Source organism: Amblyraja radiata, chromosome 6 (genome assembly GCF_010909765.2).
Source record: "Amblyraja radiata isolate CabotCenter1 chromosome 6, sAmbRad1.1.pri, whole genome shotgun sequence".
NCBI lineage: Eukaryota > Metazoa > Chordata > Chondrichthyes > Rajiformes > Rajidae > Amblyraja > Amblyraja radiata.
Window position 1 is genome coordinate 29,573,627 of NC_045961.1, and position 25,616 is coordinate 29,599,242.

The following is a 25,616-nucleotide window of genomic DNA, read 5'->3' on the forward strand; positions in this document are numbered from 1 at the left end:
AACAAGATAATTTTTTTTTAGGACACATCTCAGGGAAATATCATTACAAAAGAGCCAGTTATACTTGTGAGAATTTTTAAAAGTAGCATTCTGGAACACAATCTGATCTGATCTGAGCCGTGTTCAAAAAGAGCAAGGTAAATTTCTCACAAAAATGCAAATGTAAAATTAATGAGATGTTAGACACAAAATGCTGGAGAAACTCAACGGGATGGGCAGCATCTTGGGATAGAAGGAATGGGTGACGTTACAGTTTGAGACCCTTCTTCAGACTGACTTCTTCAGTCCTCAGATGAGATGTTGTTTTGTGTACAAGGCTGATAACAAAATTGTCTTCCACTGTAGACATTTCTTCGGTAAAATGGCTGTTAATGTCCCTGGACTTGTGGCTGTTATTGTTTTTTACCTGCTGATTCTGGCAACCGGCATTTGGGCTTCTCGAAAATCAAAGAAAGAGGAGAAAAAATGTTCTGGAACAAAAAGTGAGGTGGCCATGATCGGCGGCAGGAACATTGGAACCTTGGTTGGGATTTTTACTATGACAGGTAGATGAAGATCTCTGCAAAAATAAAGTTGGTAAATGTGACTTTAATTGCCAAATTAACTTCTGTCTCCAGAATGTCAAGGATGGAGAATTATAAACTCCAAACACTTGTAGAGTGATTCATCAAAATGATTAATCTATGATGGGATTAGATCAAATCTATGATAATTATCCTCAGAAAATCATTCCTCGCGCATCAATCTTCAGAAGTACTAACTTTTCAGGTTCAATCAGCAAGAGAAAGGAAGTTCAACTTCAATCTGTCTTGTTATCTGTATTGTCTCCCATTTAAGATTAAGCAAGAATCTTACATTTTATGTTTGGCACATATATTGACCAGATTCCAAAACAGTTCAGCAAAGTCAGGGATGAGGAACAAATTGGGCTTGATGTGAGCAGCAGAGATTGGAGCATCTGAAAATCACTGAGAAAAACAAGAGATAGCCAAGTTCTACACAATCAAACCGTGCAAATGTGTAATGCCCCCCCCTTCAAATATTGGAGAAATCAGTGAAGAAAACCCCCCACATCCCTTCCAGATGAAGTAGATGAGGTCTTCTTCCTATCGAGTCCACACACAAGATTAGAAGTTGTCCAGCCAGCGCTGAACACACCTCTCGGCATCTGCATACAATGGTGTCTGTCTTGTCGTTTCTTGTGTTTCCTGTGCGTGGTGGTGGAAAGATTGGTGGAAACATGGCCGCGACGTGAACGCTCTTTCCTTGACCCCAAGTAGATGAGGTTTGAAGAGGTGTATGTGAACCTCTAAACCTCATCTCCTTCCTTTGGTGCTCCCCATGTGGCCACCTTTACAATCATAGACAAGGGGACCATATTCACTGAGCATTTGCACTCTGTCCACCAAAGCCTGCTTGATCACTCGGTTGCTAACCATGGCCTTAAGCAGCTGGCTGGTGGTGAGGAGTATTTTAAGTTTCATGTCACAGGTGGTAGGGAATATTCATAAAACTGCTCAAATAATTTAAACATTTTAAAAAATTAAAACAGTAAAATAGCTAATAAGAGTAAGAATTAATTTAAAACAAAACAAAGCACTAAGAAATAATTAAAATCAGTAAAATGAAGTAAAAAGTAAAACTAGTAAAGCAGTTCAATTTTTGCATCAGTTCAATCTTATTCTTGGTAAGTGCCAATAAACAAAAGCATCACAAGAATCGATCTGACAGTGAGATGCAGCAGTGTCTGACTGCCCAGATATTTCAGACTTCCAGCCATTATCATGCATGCACAGAAGCATGAGACGTGTGGGGATGCAGACTGTAGATAACCACTTTTCCCTTCAGAGCTCCTGGCTATCAGTCGGTGAGACTTAGACCAGTAATTTTACAATTAATTGAAATAGATTAACAGCTTCATTGAACATGGGAATAGTACATAAATATATTAGATACACAACATCCAAATACAATGTTATTATATTGTTGGGAATACAATGTTAACCCGCCTGTTTTTATGCAGTAATTTGGGAAACAAGTAAATGTGGGTGTGGTTGCAACATAACAATTGAGGGCTAATATAATTCATCTTACTTTTGAGTGTCATACTTTTGCAGCCACGTGGGTCGGAGGAGGCTTCATCAATGGGATTGCTGAGGTAACTTATCAACCGCATCGTGGAGTAAGTTGGGCTCATGCACCCCTCACTTATTCTCTCAGCCTTATCCTTGGTAAGTGCCAATAAACAAAAGCATTACAAGATTAGTGCAGGTACACAAACCTATAGATGCTGCTGCACCCGCTGAGTTTCCCCAGCAATTTTGTGTACCTTCGATATTCCAGCATCTGCAGTTCCCTTTTGAACACAAGATTAGTGCAGCTTGATTGCTCACAATCAATGAACATAGAACATAGAAAATAGGTGCAGGAGTAGGACTTTTCACCCTTCGAGCCAGCACCGCCATTCAATATGTTCATGGCTGATCATCTAAAATCAGTACCCCATTCCTGCTTTCTCCCCATATCCCTTGATTCCGTTAGCCCCTAAGAACTATATCTAACTCTCTCTTGAAAACATCCAGTGAATTGGCCGCCCCTGCCTTCTGCAGCAGAGAATTCCACAGACTCACAACTCTCTGGGTGAAAAGGTTTTTCGTCATCTCAGTCCCAAATGCCCTACCCCTTATTCTTATACTTTGACACCTGGTCCTGGACTTCCCAACGACATTTTTCCTGCATCTAGCCTTAAGAATTTTATATGTTTCTAGAAGCATATATCCATGAACATGGCTAATTCTCTGCCAAATAACAACAATGAAGTGAATGAAATTATTGTTAAGTTTTAAGTTAGTTCAGAAAAACTGGCACAGAGATACAACACACATGAACTTAACTTGATCACAGATCAATATACAATATACATCATACATCAATGATTTAGATGAAGGGATTCAAATAACATTATCAAATTTGCAGATGACACAAAGCTGGGTGGCAGTGCGAACTGTGAGGAGGATGATATGAGAATGCAGGGTGACTTGGACAGGTTGGGTGAGTGGGCAGATGCATGGCAGATGCAGTTTAATGTGGATAAATGTGAGGTTATCCACTTTGGTGGCAAAAACAGGAAGGCAGATTATTATCTAAATGGTGTCAAGTGGGAAAAGGGGAAGTAGAACAGGATCTGGGGATCAGTCAATGAAAGTAAACATGCAGTAATGAAAGTAAGCATGCTGGTACAGCAGGCAGTGAAGAAAGCGAATGGCATGTTGGCCTTCATAACAAGAGGAGTTGAGTATAGGAGCAAAGAAGTCCTTCTGCAGTTGTACAGGGCCCTGGTGAGACCACACCTGGAGTATTGTGGCAGTTTTAGTCTCCAAATTTGAGGAAGGACATTCTTGCTATTGAGGGAGTGCAGCGTAGGTTCATAAGGTTAATTCCCGGGATGACGGAAGTCATATGCTGAGAGAATGGAGTGACTTGTCTTGTATACTCTGGAATTTAGAAGGATGAGAGGAGATCTTATTGAAACATATATGATTATTAAGGATTTGGACAAGCTAGAGGCAGGAAACATGTTCCTGATGTTGGGGGAGTCTAGAACCGGGGCCACAGTTTAAGAATAAGGGGTAAGCCATTTAGAACGGCGATGAGGAAACACTTTTTCACACAGAGAGTTGTGAATCTGCGGAATTCTCTGCCTCAGGGCGGTGGAGGCCGGTTCTCTGGATACTTTCAAGAGGGAGCTAGATAGGGATCTTATAGATAGAGGAGTCGGGGGATATGGGGAGAAGGCAGGAACGGGGTACTGATTGGGGATGATCAGCCATGATCACATTGAATGGCGGTGCTGGTTCGAAGGGCCGAATGGCCTACTCCTGCACCTATTGTCTATTGTCCAATATGACCTGGGTTTTCATTCATGAAGCTTTGCTAAATTTTTGACTACTACTATATAGTTATGAGCAAGTCGGAGAAGATCATATAGATCTTACAGAGATGGAAAAAACATTGCAGAGTGAGCCACATTCGATAGTTCATAAATACCATCCCATAAACATCACTGTTAGCAGAACTTTGCTGGTTGAAGAAGGGTCTCGACCCGAGATGTCACCAATTCCTTCTCTCCAGAGATATGCTGCATATCCCGTTGAGTTACTCCAGCTTTTTGTATCTATCTGCTGGTTGAGCACCTGGCAGTTTCTAACATGCACCAAAAAATAGGTGAATCATTTGAAATCAATAACAGGTATTGAATGAAAATAAAAGGATATAAGGATATGGCAATCAAAATAATGTGGCATGTTACTGAAACCACAACAAGTTATAAATTATCAGGTTTTAAAAGGTGTAGGAAGAACTGCAGATGCTGGTTCTCGCCGAGGATATACACAAAATGCTGGAGTAACCAGCAGGTCAGGCATCATCTCTGGAGAAAAGGAATGGGTGATGATTTGGGTCGAGACCCTTCTTCAAGACTAGCACTGGAGGCGTTCAGCAGCACAAATCCCAGCTCAATAATCAGAATTACAACCGCAGGCTTTCTGCCTATGTTCTGTTTTTATTTTTAACCCAGGTGGCCTTTTCTTTGCTGAGCCAATGCGATCCAAGCAGTATGTCACGATGATGGATCCATTCCAGATAAAATTCGGGAAAGTGATGGGTGGCCTCCTCTTCATCCCAGCGGTTCTGGGAGATATATTTTGGTCAGCAGCCATTCTTGCAGCATTGGGTAAGTTTATAGAAGTTGCCAGGTATTGAAACAAATTGTAATACATGTCGACAAATTGGTGTAACTTTGATGTGCTAACGACAATGGCATCTGTTTCAGGTGCTACAATGACTGTCATTTTGAATATTGAAACCTATTTGTCCATTATCCTGTCAGCTTGTGTGGTGACAATATACACACTACTTGGTGGCCTCTATTCAGTGGCATATACAGATGTGATGCAAATGGTCTTTATTATTATCAGTCTGGTAAGTATTTTCTTTCACTTATCTGATTCAGAATGTCTATTAGCTGTCACTCAAAGCGAACTAAAGCGCTGGTGATTTTTTCTTATTTTGAATATTTTCTTATTTCTCATATTCCCATATGACAAAGAAAGAGGCCATTTGGCCCATCAAGTCTATATCGTCTCTCAGAGCAATCCCATCAAGACCATTGAGTTCATTTCCCCCCTTTATTCTCTAGAATCTCTTAAAATAAACCCCCCTGCGAGTCAGTGTGAATCGTTATCTTAATGAATATGACTGTAATTACATATAATTATATTATATAAAATAATATAATTAATATAATTGTGAGTGGGTATTTTGAATGAGACTGCCGCAGAGGTCCGGCTCCTGAACCAGCCTAATTAATGGGTGAGGGCAGTTCTTCTGGGTTCCCCCGTTTACTGAACCCCACTGACTGCCAGTGTGCAGAGTGGGAGTCACGGCCATAGTGGGACTGGGGCAGTGCCAGGCTGGGGGAAGGCTAAGGCATCTTCCACTGAGAGGAAAATGCCTAACCCTATACCAACCCTAACTCGCCCCCTTCCAGAGATGCCCACAGCTGGAGCTGGAGCCGCTTTGGGACCGGCTGTGGGCTCCATACGTGTGGCCGCTCAGCGAGTCCACCTCGGCCAGCATGCCCTTCTGGATGGTGATGATGGTGGGGAGCAGCACTGCCCTGCACGCCACCTGGGCCACCTTCAGCACCCCCATAGTGCTGGCTCCGTCAGTCCGCCCGCTCGCTCGCTGCAACACTGGCGGGCCAACAGCCCGACCGACCCTTCGCAGCACTCACCGGCCTACCAACTGCCCGACCAGCACTCACAGGCCTACCAACTGCCCGACCGACCCTTCGCAGCACTCACCGGTCTGCCAACTGCCCGACCGACCCCTCGCAGCACTCACCGGTCTACCAACTGCCCGACCAGCACTCACAGGCCTACCAACTGCCCGACCGACCCTTCGCAGCACTCACCGGTCTACCAACTGCCCGACCAGCACTCACCGGTCTACCAACTGCCCGACCAGCACTCACAGGCCTACCAACTGCCCGACCAGCACTCACCGGCCTACCAACTGCCAGACCAGCACTCACAGGCCTACCAACTGCCCGACCGACCCCTCGCAGCACTCACCGGCCTACCGACAGCCCGACCAACCCCTTCACAATATCCACCAGCCTACCAACTGCCCAACCGACCCTTCGCAGCATCCACTGGCCTTCCGACAGCTCAACTGATCCCTCGCATCACTCACCGGCCTTCCAACCAGTCTCACCATCCACTGGCGGACCGACAGCCCAACCGATCCTCCACACATCCATCGGCCTACCGACATGCCCGACCGACCGACTGACCCTAACCCTAATCCTAACCTTAGCTGTACATTTGTTATTTATCATTTTTATTTAACAGTTCACATCAACATTAAAGATGCATATAAAGCAGCCCCCCTCCCCCATATCGGCAACTCTGACCACCTAGCGGTTATGCTCACACCTGCATACAGACCCAGGGTGAAACAGGACAGGCCAACGGTCAAAGAAGTCAGAACATGGCCACAGGGAGCTACAGCAACACTACAAGACTGTTTCGAAACCACACAGTGGGCCATTTTCAGAGAGGCAGCAACAGATGACAGTGGCATCAACCTCCAAGAATATACAGAATCCGTCATCGGATACATCAATAAATGCATTGATGATGTAACGGTGGTCAAAACCGTCAGGAGGCGTGCCAATCAGAAACCTTGGCTAACTGGGGAAGTGTGTTCCCTACTGAGAATCCGGAATCCTGCATTCAAATCTGGGGACAACGCAGCATACAAACTGGCAAGGAGTAACCTATCCCGGGGGATCAGGGAGGCGAAGAGGCTGTATGGGTAAAAACTTAATAGCCACTTCGAAAATGACAAAGACACACGTCGCTTGTGGCAGGGATTTCATACCATCACTGACTACAAGCCCCCCCCCCGCTGCGGATATGCCAAAACGACCCCTCTCTACCAGATGAACTGAACGAGTTCTACGCACGGTTTGAGGTTAAAAACAGCACCCAGACACGTGCACTACTGCCATCTCCCAGTGACCAGTCGCTCAGGCTGTCCACAGCCGGAGTTAAAAAGGCCTTTGCCAGCATCAATCCACGCAAAGCTGCAGGGCCGGACAACATTCCTGGATGCGTTTTAAGAGACTGCGCCGAGCAACTGAAAGATGTCTTCACAGACATCTTTAACATCTCACTCAGCCAGGCAGTAGTGCCCAACTGTCTTAAGAGTGCCACCATCGTCCCTGTCCCGAAGAAACCAAACCCAGCCTGCCATAATGACTTTCGACCAGTGGCTCTAACAGCCATAGCAATGAAGTGTTTTGAGCGACTGGTTATGCAGCACATCAAAAAGAGTCTACCTGCCGACCTAGACCCACTGCAGTTCGCCTACAGAGCCAACCGATCCACAGAGGACGCAGTCTCAACAACACTGAACCTCGTACTGTCACACCTTGATCGGAAAAATACTTATGCCAGGATCCTCTTCATAGACTTCAGCTCTGCGTTTAACACAATTATTCCGCAGCAGCTGGTGGAGAAGTTGGAGCTATTGGGGGTTGATGCTGGCACATGTAACTGGGTCCTGAACTTTCTATCACAACGGCAGCAGACAGTCAGGGTGGGCAGTAGGACATCAAAAACCATAGCCGTGAGCACTGGCTCGCCCCAAGGCTGTGTCCTAAGCCCCCTGCTGTTTAGTCTGCTTACACACGACTGTACTGCTAGACTCAATAACAACTTCATCAACAAGTTCGCTGATGACACAACAGTGGTGGGTCTCATCAGTGACAATGATGAGTCGGCGTACAGGATGGAGGTGGAGCTGCTCACAGGATGGTGCAAATCCCACAACCTCATTCTCAACGTGGGAAAAACTAAGGAGATGGTGGTTGACTTCAGGAGGGCGGGAAAACAACACCATACACCTCTGCACATCGATGGAGCTGATGTGGAAAGGGTCAGCAGCGTGAAGTTCCTAGGACTCCACCTGTCAGATGACCTGATGTCCACAACCAACACCACAGCACTGGTCAAGAGAGCCCAGCAGCGACTACACCCTCTCCGAAGACTACGTAAAGCAGGTCTCCCCACTACACATCTACAAACTTTTTATAGGGGGACAATCGAGAGCACATTAACCAACGGCATCACTTCCTGGTTCGGGAGCTGCAAGGCGTACGAACGGCACCAACTTGACAGGATTGTGAAGACCGCCAGCAGGATTATTGGTGCTCCACTTCCTTTCTTGCTGGACATATACAGGAAGAGATGTATCAACAGAGCCATCTCCATCATCAAAGACCCCTACCACCCATCGCATCACATATTCTCCATCCTGCCATCTGGGAAGAGGTACAGGAGCATTAGCTGCAAAACCAGCAGGATGCTCCTCAGCTTCTTCCCGCAGGCTATAAGACTGATAAACGGACTTAGCCCCCTGCCAAAGTATCGCGCACCAACCATCAACCTGGACACACTGCAGCAGCTGTCGATCGGAACGCCTGTTGATGTTTAGTAGAGAGTAGAGTGTTTAATTTAATTTGTTCATGATATATGTTTTTTATTTCTAGTTATTTGTTGTTATTTGTACTGCACACTGAATGGACACTGGTTGAGCAACGTTTTTTTGTTTCCTCTGGGTATGTGAGTACTCAGGAAAATGACAATAAAGATATACTGATACTGATACTGATAACTTTATAAAGATAAATCAATTGGAAAACAAAATGATCAGCAAGGTTAGCATTACCTTTATCCTTGGAAACCTTGTTATTGCTATTGATGTCATGAGGAGGCAGCCATGATCCCAGAGACCTCACTGCCTAGCGACCATAAAACAAAACGCGGGATTGGTCAATTTGCGTCCGACCTCAATGTCAAATGTGCATTGATTGGACAATTACTACTCGGAAAATTGGAAGTTTTTGTCACATTTAAACAAAATGCGCAGGTTTTGTTCTTGACGAGTTTCAGGTATTATTTGTATAATATTTGTACACAATATGTTAAAGATTCAGGTAGTTCCATGAGTTGGGTCACGAACCTGAACGAGAAAGCTCCTCGGCCCACAGCCTACATGTTTGGCATAGATATTGAGGGCTGAAGGGCCTGTGCCTGTGCCTGTGCCTGTGCCTGTGCCTGTGCTGAACTGTTCTATGTTCAATATGACTCTTTGAAAATGTAGACAATGGAAACAGGAAAGGATTATATGACCTCACTGTTTTTTTTCCTAATTAGTGGCTCTGTGTGCCCTTTGCCATTATGAACCCAGCCGTTTCAGACATCAGATACACCATGGTAAATGAACTTTATCAGACCCCATGGATCGGTAAAATCGAGACGAAGCAGATCTTCCGATGGATTGATGATCTTCTTTATATGGTTAGAACTCCTCACATATATCAACTATTGGTATTAAAATTATTTATCTTATTGCATAATTGAACTTCCTAAATATTTTTGCCAAGATTTATTGTAAAAATTGATTGTCTGAAAATCGTCAAAATACTTTGCACATCATCGACCTAAATAGCTCACCCTGTTTTAACGGTACCCGGACGTGGCGCCGTCGGACGAAAGGTCGAAGCAAAGAAGTCAAAGCCAAAGAACGGAATGGAAACTAGGCCGAAACGCCAATAAACGGAAAGAGTCCGAAGACGAAACGCCTACTAACCGAAAGGATGGGACGCCTAAATGCAAACTAACCGAAAGGGTGGGATGCCTAAATCCCAAGGAACCGAAAAGCTGCATCGCCTAAAAGCAAACTTACCGAATGGCCGCTCTGTCGAAATGCCACCTAACCGAATGGCGGCATCGCCTACACTTTGTACTTCTTTGGAGTGCAGGAGGAAACTGGAGCACCCGGAGGAAACCCATGTGTTCACAGGGATAACATATAAACTCTGTACAGTCAGCACCCATAGTCAGGATCGAATCCAGGACTCTCGTGCTAAAAAGTCAGCAACTGCACCGCTGTGCCACCCAGTTCTGCTGCCAATTATTCAATTGAGAATATTGACGGGGCAGACTGCACAATATGGTTGCACAATAAAATACTTGTAGAAACAAGGAACTGCAGATGCTGATTTACAACAAAAAAAGACACAAAGTGCTGGAGTGACTTGGCGGTTCAGGCAGCATCACTGGAGATCAAGGAACTGCAGATGCTGGTTAGTGCATGGGCAAACGCACAGGAAGCAAAGGGAGTCCAGCTCCAACTCGCCACCCGTCATTTGCATTCATAGTGGTGGCAAAGGGAGTCCAGCTCCAACTTGCTCCATCATTTGCATTCATAGTGGAGGTAGAGGATAATTATCAGGCAGAACCTTTTACAAGAATGATCCCAGGAATGAGTAGGTTAACCTAGGATGAGCATTTGTCAGCACTGAGCCGGAGCTTAGAAGAATGAAGGGGGTCCTCATTGAAACACACAGAATAGTGACAAGCTTGGATAGAGTGGATGTGGAGAGGATGTTTTCACTAGTGGGAAAGTCTAGGACAAGAGGTCATAGGCTCGAAATTAAAGGACGTTCCTTTAGGAAGATGAGGATACATTTCTTTAGTCAGAGGGTGGTGAATCTGTGGAATTCTTTGCCACAGAAGGCTGTGGAGGCCAAGTCAGTGGATAATTTTAAGGCAGAGATAGATAGATTATTGATTAGTATGGGTGTCAGAGGTTATGGGGAGAAGGCAGGAGAATGGGATTAGGAGGGAGAGATAGATCAGCCATGATTGAACAGCAGAGTAGACTTGATGAGCCGAATGGCCTAATACTACTCCTATCACTTATGACTAACCTGCTCATGGATATGTCAGCTTTCATGGCAGAATAAGCAAAAGCCACTGGTGTCTAGTTACTGCAGGGGAATCTCAGACATCTGCCCGGCCACCACAGACTTGTACCATCATGGCTCAGGGGATTCTGGAGTACGGAAGATAATTACAGCAACTTTTTCAATGCTTATAATGATTGCTGAGACACCACACCTGCCTTGAAGTGACGGTAACTTAATTGAGCATGATTTGACTGTCCTCTCTCAGGAGGACCTCTGCACTGCTTTGAAATTACTACTGAAATTCAAGGCAGGATGGTGCAGTCTGAAGGCAGCCTGTCCACATTCAGAGCTGTTCAAGGTCACCCTGTTCCACTGTCTGCCATCTCCTCTACTGTAAAACCAGCAGTCTTTGACCATCAGTATTGCAAGCACTGAAAGTGCAACGATAGCATGTGGAATTGGCCACTATTACCTCCCCCAGAGGCTAGTGAATATTTGAGATTCTGAATCGGTCACTGAGTCAATTTAACACTGAGTCAATTAATTTCTAGATTTTGAAGAAATTAAAGATATGATCTTAGTGCTGGAAAGTGACACTGAGGTAAAAGATGAGGAAACCATGTATTGAAGATTGCAACAGGCCCAGGTATCAAATGGCCAACTTTTAGTGTTTCTTACAAAATTAAACACTTGGTTAATGAGCAGTCAGAAAATGATTCTCAACACTACTTCTTCCCCACTTTCTCAATTTCGAATTACTATTCAATTTGCTCCTCATAGGTTCATAGTCATGGAAACAGGTGAATCAGCACAGCACATCCACCATCAACAGTGAGCACCCATCCATATTAATCCCATCCTCCAGCACTTGGCCCCTAGTCAATTCAGGTGATGGGCAATGCACTTCTTAAATGCTGTCACCACTCCCTCAGGCAGAGCATTCCAGATACCACTGTTGCTTTACAGTGTCAGAGACTCAGGTTCGATCCTGACTACGAATGCTGTCTGTACAGAATTTGAACGTTCTCCCTGTGACCGCATGTGCTTTGTCCGGGTGCGCCGGTTTCCTCCCACATTCCAAAGACCTAGAGGTTTGTAGGTTAGTTAGCTTCTGTAAATTGTCCCTCGTGTATAGGATACGGGTGATCATTGGTTGGCACAGACTCGGGGGGCGGAAGGGTCTATTTCCCTGCTCTAACCTAATGTAAACTGTCTTTCAGTCCCAAATTTGACTGGTGACCCTGCCCTTTCTGTGCTCCAGTATGACCAGAGTGCACCCTCCATTCAGCAGCCCAAATGTGCCATCGAACGTGGAGCTGTCTGAATCGTAGGTGCCAGCACAGAAGGTCCAAAGGAATTCAATATACCTAGAGTCTGGCTTGAACAGCAATATTGTGATGAAACCATTCAATTAGAATTATTTCATGATTAAAATTATCATTGTTAAATAATTGACTGTATAAATTAGTTTTTGATCTTAATTGTTGGCTTCCCATTTACTCCTTGCAGAGTTTGGGAGGGATTCCTTGGCAAGTGTATTTTCAGCGCGTCCTTGCAGCAGCTTCAATTTCCCAAGCAAGGAAGACATCTTATGTAGCTGGGGTGCTCTGCTTCACATTGTCCTTCCCTTCCATCATTATTGGAGCAGTTGCTGTATCTACAGGTTAAGTAGTGATACACTGACCGATACAATATACTGTTAAGATTATGTACAAGAGGCATTTATAATAATACTTAAACATGGTCCTTGACACAAACTAGCAACCACTTGTTTGATATTGTATCTTTTCTATGTGTGGCCTTGTAGATACTAAACAGTAATTGGAACAGTTTTAAATAATGCAAAGGCTAAACACTTAAGATTATATGCCACTCAGAGGATAGAAACATAGAAACATAGAAAATAGGTGCATGAGTAGGCCATTCGGCCCTTCGAGCCTGCACCGCCTTTCAATATGATCATGGCTGATGTTTTAATGCAGCAAGGCCTCTGGACCCCTATGAACTGAATGCATCAGAATACACAGGATCACTAATACTAGTGAGCTGGAAGCATTTTCATCAACAACGCAAGATGTTTTTGGCAGCAAGGATAATTACATTCTTTGCAGAATGTTTCTTTCAAATCCTCATAATGCCTAAATAAAGAAAATTGGTTAATGAATGAGTCTCTTTCCAATTTTCAGTGGTGAATATGACTTTCAAAGAAAAATGGAAAAGCCTGCTTACCTGAGAATAGACACAAAATGTGGGAGTAAATCAACGGGTCTGGCAGCATCTCTGGAGAAAAGCATTGGGTGACGTTTCAGGTCAAGACCCTTCTTCAGACACGAAATGTCACCTATTCCTTTTCTCCAAAGTTGCTGCCTGACCCACTGAGTTACTCCCACATAAACTTATTTGGTATTATGGTATTGAAGGCAGAGCTGTGGTCAGTGAGTAGCCTGCTGACAAAAGTGTTCTCATTATCAAAGTGATCTAGAGCTGAATGTAGTGCAAAGGAGATGGCACTCTCCATGGACCTAATTTGTCTGTATTTAAATTGCAAGGGATCTAGATTGTCTGGGAGACTGATGGAGATGTGGTCCATCACCAATCCTTCAAAGCACTTCATTATGGCCGATGTTATAGCTACTGGGCAACACATTGAGACAGGTTGCATTACTTTTCTTGCGGACTGGAATGATGGAGGTTTCTTTGAGACTGTTGAAGTGAGAGGTTGAAGATGTCGGCAAAGACTGCGGCTAGTTGATTGGGGTACAATTTCTGAAACCTTCCAGGGACTCCATCCAGCTCACCACTTTGCGAGAGTTTACCTTTGTGAAAGCAGATCTGATTTTTGCTTCTGAGATGCATGGGACAGAGCCAACAGGAGATGGGAGGTACATGCCTGGGTGGAAATGTGTTTGCCTGTTTAAAAAAGACATTAAATTAATCGAGTACAGATGTCATTAAAGTCATAAAAGACATTAAATTAATCGAGTAGAGATGTCATTGCCAGAGCTCGCACCTGATTCTGGCTTGTAGCCTGTGATCATATTCACACTCTTCTTTGAATTAAGCCCCAGCTTGTTTTGGAATCCTGTCTTGGCATCTCTGAGCCTCATGGAGATCATACTTGGCTCTCCTGTACAGCGTGGGATCATCCTTCTTGAAAGCAGATCTGGGATTTCAGCAGTTTCCCTTACAGCATGATGTTGTTATGTTAGCTCTAATAATGGATGATTCAAAGACTTACAATAGAGAAGTGCAATAGATGTTAGAAATCTTATAACAGTACAGAGCGATGATGCTGTGATGAGGGGAATGTCATAGCAGGGTCAAGGGCCAGTGAGTTGAAAGCTTTTTGAATAGATGAAGACTTTTTCAAACGAACAATTACATTGACCGATGTCAAGAAACAGAAGGTCATGCTATTCTCATGTCTTTCTGTTAGGTAACTGGCTATAATTGAAAAATGATTCTTGTTTGAAGAAGCAAATAGATACATCAGTTTGAAACACATTGCTGCACTGCTCCAGTGTTGTGTCTTTGAGGATGAACTACGATTGGAATGCGGTTATAAAACTACAATGTTAAACAGTCTGGCATATCAAATGGGCTGCATTGAGACCATGAGACCATTACCAGTATGTCTTATTCAAGTGAAATGATGGCCATTTGCAACTGCTGTCAAAGTATTCAGTTGAATCAAGAGGAGATTAAGTGTTTTTAAGACTTCATTGAGCAGCTCAATTTCTTATACTGTACTGATCTTAAATATCCATTAACGTTCTTGAAGTGAGCCATTATATGGCACCTATAAAGATTTCGAATGGGAAGAAGGTCTTGCCATGAAATTATTCTGCCAGACATTAATTCAAGAAGCAGTAGGTGGTAGGCTGGAAGAGCGAGGCCAGTCAATAGAAAAGGAGGAATGACAAAGTTTTGCAAACCTGGTTGATGGTGGTAAATGGATATTCAATTGTGTCTGTTGTTCTGTGGAAACCCTCACAGATAAAACTGTGGCCAAAGTGGTAGCTGCCATTTGTTGGTTATAAGAAAGTCGGCATCCAATTTATGGTAAGTAATTTTCTTGATATTATTTATAGTTGCTCAAATGTAAGGTGTTCAAAATTGATTGCATCACACTGAATTATGTCTGTTAAAAATATTGTTATGTTTTAAAAATGCAGCAAGTGTGCCAATGATTTGAGAATGAATGCACAGTGATATTGCAAGGTTGATGTCAACGTTTCCGCAATCAAATGTTACCTCATTGTATGAAGAGGATATAAGTTTATCATTGTCATGTGTGCCGAGGTAGAGCGAAAAGCTTCATTTTGCATTGTATTTAATCAGGTCAGATAATACTATACATAACTACAATCAAGTGAAACTCAAGTAGAATAGCTAGAGCAAAGGGGAAGATATAGAGTGCAGAATATAGTTCTCAGCATTGTACCATACCAGTTTCACAGACTATATCCAATATCTGCTGTGGAGTAGAGATGAATTGGACAGTATATTAGTTTATAGAAGGCCCGTTCAGAAGCCTAATAATAGTCATGGAGTCATACAGCACGGAAACAGGCCCTTTGGCCCAACTTGTCCATGACGACCAAGCTGCCCCATCTATGCTTGTAACATCGTTCGCTTGTTTTGGCCCCTATCCCTCTAAACCTTTCCTGTCCATGTACCTGTCCAAATATCTTTTAAATGTAATTATCATGCCGGCCTCAACTACCTCTTCTGGCAGCTTGTTCCATACACCCATCACACTCTTCTGTGAAAAAGTTGCCCCTCATGTTCTTATTTAATCTTGTTTAATAAAGTGGGCGGAATAGGGTCATTTGGGCATTCTTAAGTTGTTAATAGCTAATGTTGCTCCAATTGTATTGTTAGTAGATAATTCAAAGCCCAGGATTTATAGTTTTCTGCAATTTGCCAACACTTCCCAACTTACCAAATTCCGGGCTGGAATGTTTCCACTAGTGGGAGAGTCTAGGACTAGAGGTCATAGCTTCACAATTAAAGGACGTTCTTCTAGGAAGGAGATGAGGAGAAATGTCTTTAGTCAGAGGGTGATGAATCTGTGGAATTATTTGCCTCAAAAGGCTGTGGAGGCCAGATATTTTTAAGGCTGAGAGATAATTCTTGATTAGTACAGGTGTCAGATGTTATGGGGAGAAGGCAGGAGAATTGGGTTAAGAGAGAGAGATAGATCAACCATGATTGAATGGCGGAGTAGACTTGACGGGCCAAATGCTCTAATTCTATTCCTATTCCTTATGACCTTATGATCTTAATCAAACTTGCCACCCAGGGACCCCCATCAAAAATACATGTTGCTGACATTGCAGTTATAATACAGCTGCTCCAACCTCAATGGAGCACTGATAATGAGTTAACACTGTCAGATTTCATGTGGTAAGCTCCAGCATGTCTCTAATGATGAACTGAAGACAGCAGAAGGCAGGAGAAGGGGGCTGTGTTTTGTGCACCTGCAGCCTGTGAATACATTTCTTTGTAAGAGAGATGCTATTGTTGAAAATGAGTGATGGAAAATTGGATTGAACAATAATAAACGGAAGTAAAATTTGAATTATGGGCCAAACCTAAAAAAAAAGAAAAATGCTTTTAACTCTTCCCTGGCATACACTCCATCGGTATTATAGAATGGACAACACATATAATATTGTTCACAAAGCATTGAGTGTGGAAATCACTGGTCTAATAGTTGGGACATCTTGGTTGGCGTGGGCGAGTTGGGCCGGATGGCTTGTTTCTGTGCTCTAAATCGGAGCCAAAACCTGGTACAAAATGTGCTCATCATTGCCGCCAGAGCTTTAAAAATGTGAATGTGTTATAAGCATCATTCTCAAAACTTCACTCACAAGACTAGCTATATGATCAATAATTTATTATTCAGTCCAAAATATAAGGGAGTTAGGTTATTTGTAATTCTATCAGTATGCAACAGAGGTGCAGGACATACCCTGTTGAGACCCAGAAAAATGGAGGTGATAGAAACTTGATCTAAACACGAAGTGCTGGAGGAACTCAGTCAGTCAGTCAGGCAGCATCTGCGGAGTGAATGGACGTGGCATTTTAGTTCGGGATCTATCTTCAGACTAAATAGACATACCCTGTTGCTGAGGGGAGTTGTTCAAGCCTTGCTCATGAATAGCAGCGTTCAAATATTAAGAAGTTCACCGTGGGAAATTCTTCTGAGAATATATTTTCTACTCTTTACAACTTAAAGTATTTTCATACTTTCGGGAATTATGACCTCCTAATGAAAGGATATTAATCAAAACAATTCTAAAATGTAAAATATTGTATTTCTTCCAGATTGGAATAAAACAAGCTACGGTTTGCCCACTCCAAATGAGAGAAATGAATCTAGCATGATATTGCCCATTGTCCTCCAGTACCTTTGTCCTGTTTATGTTGCTATGCTGGGAATTGGTGCGATTTCAGCTGCAGTTATGTCATCTGCAGATTCATCACTTTTATCGGCAAGTTCAATGTTTGCGCGCAATATCTACAAGACCATTATCAGGAAAAAGGTGAGCATCTGTTTGAATTGTTCAAAGAAATGAATAGACAATAACATATCTTATTGTGGCGTCACCCCCTCAGGGCACATCAATCATCACAGTGTTTGTTTTGGTATTGGTATCAGTTTATCTGTGAAATAGTTCAGCAACATAATGATCAGAATGTCAGTTTCTACAGAGCCACAATTTCCCTGTAAGTGCAGCTCCACATTAAACATGCCAACTCCATTGTGAATTATGCTTTACAATGAAGCATGGCGTTTTATTAAGAAGTAGAATATCACACAGTGCAAAACAAAAGGTTAGCTTTGTCCGCTTCATTTGTTTATCGCCATGTTGTTTGCTGCCTTCGTAGTTTCAGATATTTTTTTTGTAGGATGTTCATGAGTTCATAAATTCATAAGTCATAGGAGCAGAATTAGGCTGTTCAGCCTATCGAGGGATTATGGGACAAACACAGGCAGGTGGAACTAGTGTAGATGGGACATATTAGTCAGTGTGGACAAGTTGAGCCAAAGGACCTGTTTCCACGCTGTATGACTCTATGAATCTATGATTGAATGGTGGAGGAGACTCATAGTCTCCTACACCATTCAATCATGGTTGATATATCTTTTCTTCTCAGTCCTATTCTCCTGCCTTCTCTCCGTAACCTTTGACATCCTTATTAATCAAGTACCTGCCAATCTCTGCTTTAAAAATACACAAAGACCTGGCCTCCACAGCGGTCTATGTCAATAATTCCACAGATTCACCACGGGTGTAAGTGCCTTGTGTCTATAACATTTGATAACTATTTAAACCAGAACAGATTATGTAAAGGATTTTCTTTAAGCATATCTCTACCTTCATGAAAAACGAAAAAAATATTGATGAAGAGTTATATCATATTCATCATTATATTATCCTGCCTCAATATATGTGTACAATGTGTACACTGTGTCGTTCACTAGTGTTAAATATGTGTGAGGGCAATAGCTGTCAATGATACTTACCCAATGCACAATATGCAGGGTTGCCTACTACCAACGGCCTATGCCTGACTCACTGACACTCCACCCCTCGCCTGACCAACAACCAAACTATAATTTTCTCCCCCATCTCCATTTCCCAAGAGGATTTCTACCACTGCGATGCTCTTTAGTTTAGAGATACAGTGCGGAAACAGACGCTCCAGCCCACCGAGTCTGCGCCGACCAGCGATCCCCACACATTCATACCAGCCTACACACACTAGGGACAATTTTACATTTTCACCATGCCAAATAACCTACAAATCTGTACGTCTTTGGAGTGTGAGAGGAAACCGAAGATCTCGGAGAAAACCCGCGCGATCACCAAACTCCGTACAGATAGCACACATAATCGGGATCGAACCTGGATCTATGGAGGTGTAGGCTCTGTAAGGCAGCAGTTGAGCTACCTGAATGACTGTAGAAAATGCTGGCCTCTGCGGGATAAGTTCCCAACAAGGAAACATTTCGGAGCTTGGCCATCTTGTTCCAGTGGTTGATGGGTGTGAATTTGCCAGATGGTAATTTGAACCATGAGGTGTGGAATAAGTTACATAACTCATTATTTTAAGCTTAAGAATAGCAAATATTGGTCTGCTTTATTAATCAGTTACGTTTATTTTATCTGCAGGCTGCCGAGAAGGAAGTGATATGGGTTATGAGGATCGCAGTGGTTCTGTTTGGAGCTTTAGCCAGCACACTGGCAATTCTAACAAACTCAATTTATGGCCTGTGGTTCCTGAGTTCAGAATTAGTGTACGCCATCCTGTTTCCACAGCTTGTCTGTGTCCTCTTCATCCCAAATATCAACACCTATGGATCGGCTGCAGGCTATTTCATTGGATTAACCTTGAGAATATTAGCTGGTGAACCTTTCCTTCAAATCCCACCAATAATTCGATATCCGGGCATTTCCTTTGACAACGGTGCCTTTCAACAACTTTTTCCGTTTAAAACCTTCACAATGCTGGTGTCCTTACTTTCCACAGTGATGTTCTCGCATTTGGCATCATTTGTATTTACGCGAAAGCTCCTGCCGGTAAGATTTGACGTTTTCAAAATCATTGAAAATGCAAAAGAGTTGCCTGGGGCAGCAGAGGAGCAAATTATTTTAAACGAATGGAGAAATCATAAACTTGAGCCCGGCAAGAATAAAATATAATAACAATTACTGCTCTGGTCTTTAATAGCTTGCAACAGGGTGGTGGTGTTGTGTTTCATTTCATTCCAGTAGTACAACCTTAAGAGCATCAATTGTGTGATGGGAATCCCTAATGCCTGTCAAAATACAAATGCTCTTCCACACTATAAAAGCACAAGAAGCCTCAGGAAATTCAGCCCATTTACTTTTTACACATATATAATAACAGCGAGCAAAATTGATCAAGATCTGATGCTTCTTACCCTGATTACAGAGTGACTGACAAGCTCTTTCACCATAAACCATCAACTGCCGTCAAAATGCTGGACACTCTATTTTCATATCAGAAATGTGGGTGGAGCTACCCCCGTTCATACACATCGTGCACCACAGACATTTCCAGCATCAGAGTAAACAGTCAGGAAATGTATTCTAAAATATACTGAGAGGAGATTACCTGCACATTCTCCAATGCATTGTCTTGCAGTAAGGCTGAGTGAAATCTATCACCGTGAAAACACATTGCCAGAGGAGTTGGAGGGTCTGCGTGGGAGAGATTCTGATTCCACTGGAAATCAAAGTTGGGAGGGTGACTCATAGTCACCCATTTCACACCCATTTCACACTATAACCAAAGAGCTGGACTAAAGGGCCTGTCCCACTTGAGCGCCATTTGCGCGTCATTTACGCGACAGACTAAAATTAGGTTGCCGCGTTGTGACGCGCACGTGACGCATGCAGTGACGCGCGGTAATGCGCGGTGCTTCCCTGTTGCCCCAGGGTTTTGGAATGTTCAAAATCCTGGGGCGACATTTGGGTGTCTCATCATGTCGTGCACCCTGTCACAGCTGTCCTGTGGGTGATGCCTGGTTAGGGACCACAGATGGGCTGTAAAATATTCTTCCTTCAATGCATGGATTTTAAACATTTATATATTAAAATTAATACAATAAAATCAATTGTGGAAATGAAAAGATGTCTGAGTCGTTCAGTTTTATTTATAAATGTATTGGTCCGCTTCCAGAACCGATCACTATCTCTTTTCACAGGGATGGATTCAGTGAGTGTAGACTGAACTCCCCCCTCCCCTAACCCCCCTCCCACCCCTATACCTCTTTCTCCACTCCCCCCTACCTTCTCCCCTCCCCTCTACCCCCCTTCTTCCCTTCCCCCCTCTTCCTCCCTTTTACCCACTGCACTCTTCTCCCCCTTATCCACTGCCCCCCTTCCCCTCACATCGCCTGCTCCCCTCTCCCTCCCTTCTCCCATTCTCCACCCCCCCCCCCCCCCCTCACTTTCCCCGACGCCCCACCACATGTGGACCCAGCCTGCGACCAGCGATCTCCCGCACACTATCCCACACCCGCTACGGACAATTTATACAAACCTGTGCGCCTTTGGCGTGCGGGAGGAAACCCAAACCGTAACCCTAGCCCTAACCCTAGCTTCTGCCTGCTCCTCATGGGAACTAAACTGTTGGCCATGAGTTGTTAGTGGGATCTAGCTGTCACAGGCTGGGTCCACAAATGGGGGGCGTCCCCCTCTCCTCCCTTCTCCCCGCTCCACTATTCTCCCCTTTATCCATTACCCCCTCCCCTCACATCCCCTTCTCCCCCTCTCCCTCCCTCCAACACCCCCCCCCCCCCCCAACTTTCCCCGACGCCCCCCATTTGTGAACCCAGCCTGTGACAGCTAGATCCCACTAATAGTACTGCACAAAGGCCGCATCATCTGTTTTAGTAACATTGACTATGGGTTAAATGCAGACTTTGGGAACAACACCCCCCACCCTTTGCCCCCTCACCCTGCTTCATAATGGGTGGTGGGTATTTAGACAGTGGCCGGAGCAGGTGGGTGGCACTGGTACATTGACAACATTGCCTGTACCCAGTTGAAAAGCCCGCTGCCTCTGGAGGTTTGGAGAGACCATTGGAAGAGAGATCTGCCTCTGGGACAACAGTTTCCATGAGGAGCAGGCAGGACATTGCAGGTTCGAGTTCAACCCCTGGGGCCCCTGTGTCACATTTAGTTCAGAGATACAGTGCCCTTCGGCCCACCAAGTCCGCACTGACCAGCGATCCCCCGCATATTATCCCACACACGCTAGGGACAATTTATACTTATAACAAGCCTATCAACCTAGAGTTAGGGTTACGGTTAAGGTTAGAGTTAGGGTTAGGGCTAGGGTTAGGGTTAGGGTTTGGGTTTCCTCCCGCACTCCAAAGACGCACAGGTTTGTATAAATTGTCGCTATAGTGGGATAGTGTGCGGGGGATCGCTGGTCGTAGGCTGGGTCCACAAATGGGGGGGCGTCGGGGAAAGTGAGGGGGGGGGGTGGAGAAAGGGAGAAGATAGGGAGAGGAGGAGATGTGAAGGGAGGGGGTAGTGGATAAGGGGGAGAAGAGTGGAGCGGGGAGAAGGGAGGAAGAGGGGGGGAAGGGAAGAAGGGGGGGGGAGGAGAGAAGGGTAGGGGGAGTGGAAAAGGAGGGATGGGGGCGGGAGGGGGAAAGAGGGGAGAGGGGAGTTCAGTCTACACTCACTGAATCCATCCCTGGTGATCGGATCTGGAAACGGACCAATACATCTATAAATAAAACGGAACGACTGACTCAGACATCTTTTCATTTGCACAATGGTATTAAATTTAACATATTAATGTTTAAAATCCATGCATTGAAGGAAGAATATTTTACAGCCTCAACCCTAACCGGGCGCCACCCGCATGACAGCATACGTCAGCGTGTGTGTCGTGCAACTTGACAGTTTTACGGGCGTCAGTCACTGACGCTCCGCATTCACCCAAATGTTGCCCAATTGGGACAGGCCCTTAACTCAGCGGGTCAGGCAGCATCTCTGGCAACATCAGCATGTGGCAGGAGACCATTTCAGCATCTAAGGGGGACCTGGCAGGGATGTGCGGGGGGGGGGGTTGTTGGGGGCAAGAAAAAATGATGAGTACTTTTTGTAACTTTGTCATGATTCTTTTATATACTTTGTATGCAAAAAGAAAGAATTTCATTGTACCTAGCTATGTGACAACAAGGCATCATAATCATCATCTCCATCATCATCATCATCATGGTCAAATCCTAGCCTATTTGCACATTGTAGGAACTCTTTGCCATCAACCAGCATTTTCCATTAATGATGAGTTAGATTATACTTGTTTCTCAACATCTTTTCCCTGGGATTTCTAAAAGTATTATGGTGTTGCGTTTGCACAGAATCCATTGTGTCTTTCTGAAGTGACATCTTTTGAACTAGTAGTCTGTTCACCATCCTGAACAATGGACTAACCAGTGTTGCCATTCTCTAGACTTCATTGACCCAAAAGAGCATCACCAAGATATTTCTTGGAAAGTTCAGGTCCATCACTTCCAACTGTTGACTTCCATCAACAGCTGGAAGTCCTGATGCATGAAAACTTCAGGTTGAATTCAGTCGTTTCATACTTAAATTATAAAATCAACCAAGAACTAACATGTACCAATGGATGTCCGATTAGTTGCTGCAAAAGTTTTAATGGTCTTCATAATTGCTAGTGATCAGTGGAAAGAAAACAGGCCTTGCAGCTCAATTAATCTACTACAGTCTTATTTGCTAATTAAATTGAGGGGATTAGTATTTAAAGGGCCTGTCCCACTTGGGCGCCATTTGCGCATCATTTACGTGTCATCATTTACGTGTCACGAAGCACGACGCGCGCATGGTGCGTGGTGACGTAGGCAGTGACGCGCGGTCGCGCACGGTGCCCCAGGATTTTGGGATGTACAAAATATTCGCGCGCCATCTGCGTGACGCGTAAATGGCGCCCAAGTGGGACGGGTGCTTAAAGGTCTCCAGAGGTGCATATGTGCATTAGGTGTTCAACTAAAGTTTGAGGAGCTGAATTGTAAAGTACAGACAGTGTATAGTTGGCTGTCGACACTGGGTTGTTGCAGGAGTTTTGGGGTTAGTTGGAGACCATTGTTTAAGCTTCCAAAGGGATCAATTTGAGGGTAGAGAAAAGCACACAGGTCTTTTTTCAGGTGTGTGGATTCCGTGTTTAGAGGCTGGAACTGCAAACAGATGAATAGTCAGGTAATCGTGGTCTTGTTTGTAGTTTTGTTTGAAGTTGTTCACAAAATTGAGAAATTGATTCAGTAGCTGTGGGTTGAAACAAGAAGTTAAACAACTTGGAGACATTTTGTGAACAGCTGTGGAGAATTGGTGTGAAATTTAAAGATAGAATTATGGAAATGCCAAGAACAGGAGCAGTTGTTAAAAAGCTCAAATAAATGCCTGTGTGCAAAGGAACTGTCTTCTCAACTGAGAACAAGATACAGTATTTAAGGGACAATGTCATAAGGTCATGCGATAGGAGCAGAATTAGGCCATTTGGCCCATCTAGTCTATTCCGCCATTCAATCATGGCTGATCTATCTCTCCCTCCTAACCCCATTGTCCTGCCTTCTCCCCATGAACCCTGACACCCATATCCTGTGCATCCTTAGGAGACAGAGAAGAAATGCAGGTGGTATAATTATGGTCTAAAGTACTGCAAAAATATCAGAGAAAATGGTGGAAATACTTAATACAGTGTTCGTATTAAGAAAGGAAAGCATAAAACATAGTGCGCAGAACATAGAACAGTACAGCATGTGAACAGGCCCTTCTGCCACCTTGTATATACCAACCATGAAGCTAAATTAAACTCCCATCTACCTGTGTATGGACTAAATCCTTCCATTTACTCTCTGTTCAAGAGCCTGTCTAAATACCTCTTCAACAATACCCCTGCTCTACAGCCTCCCCTGCCAGTGCATTTCAGGCACATATCACTCTTCCATCTCCTTTAGACTTATCCCCTCTCATCTTTAAGTTATGTTCTCTGGCATCTGGCAGACTTCCACCCTGGGAAAATGACTATCTACCCTATCTATAACTCTCACAATTTCACCCAGAGAAACTAAAGAACGCGGCTCTAGAATTGTGGACGCATTAGTGATCATTTTCCAATGTTCTATAGATACAGGAGCAGTTCCTGTGGATTGGAGGGTAGCTAATGTTATCCCACTTTTTAAGAAAGGCGGGAGAGAAAAAGCAGGGAATTATAGACTAGTTAGCCTGATATCAGTGGTGGGGAAGTTGCTGGAGTCAATTATAAAAGGAAATAGCGGCACATTTGGATAGCAGTAACAGGATTGGTCTGAGTCAGCATGGATTTACGAAGGGAAATCATGCTTGACTAATCTTCTGGAATTTTTTGAGGATGTAACTAGGAAAATGGACAAGGAAGAGCCAGTGGATGTAGTGTATCTGGACTTTCATAAAGCATTAGTTAAGGTCCCACATAGGAGATTAGTGGGAAAAATTAGAGCACGTATTGGGGGTAGAATACTGACATGGATAGAAAATTGGTTGGCAGACAGGAAACAAAGAGTAGGGATTAAGGGTCCCTTTCAGAATGGCAGGCCGTGACTAGTGGGGTACCGCAAGGCTCGGTGCTGGGATTTACAGCTATTTACAATATACATCAATGATTTGAATGAAGGGATTCAAAGTAACATTAGCAAACTTGCAAATGACACAAAGCTGGGTGGCAGTGTGAACTGTGAGGAGGATGCTATGAGGATGCAGGGTGACTTGGACATGTTGGGTGAATGGGCAGATGCAAGGCAGATGCTGTTTAATGTGGATAAATGTGAGGTTATCCACATTGATGGCAAAAACAGGGGCAGATTATTATCTAAATTGTGTCAACTTGGGAAAAGGGGAAGTACAAAGAGATCTGGGGGGTCCTTGTTCATCAGTCACTGAAAGAAGCATGCAGGTACAGCAGGTAGTGAAGAAAGCTAATGGCATGTTGGCCTTCATAACAAGAGGAGTTGAGTATAGGAGCAAAGAGGTCTTTCTGCAGTTGTACAGGGCCCTAGTGAGACCATACCTGGAGTATTGTGTGCAGTTTTGTGCTCCAAATTTGAGGAAGGACATTCTTGCTATTGAGGGAGTGCAGCGTAGGTTCACAATGTTAATTCCTGGGATGGCGGGACTGTCATATGTTGATAGAATGGAGCCGCTGGACTTGTATGCTCTGGAATTTGGAAGGATGAGAGGGT

General features: G+C 44.0%; 1 protein-coding gene across 1 annotated transcript; it reads left to right on the forward strand.

Annotated features, from left to right (window-relative positions):
* The first annotated feature begins 349 nt into the window (after positions 1-349).
* LOC116974197 (high affinity choline transporter 1-like) lies at positions 350-20,388 on the forward strand. The gene is made up of 8 exons (XM_033022415.1): positions 350-545; positions 2,118-2,231; positions 4,577-4,732; positions 4,832-4,980; positions 9,285-9,428; positions 12,332-12,485; positions 17,156-17,373; positions 19,009-20,388. Exons 1-8 carry the CDS (start codon positions 362-364, stop codon positions 19,537-19,539), a joined length of 1,650 nt encoding a protein of 549 aa, XP_032878306.1. The 5' UTR covers positions 350-361; the 3' UTR covers positions 19,540-20,388.
* Positions 20,389-25,616: the final 5,228 nt, after the last annotated feature.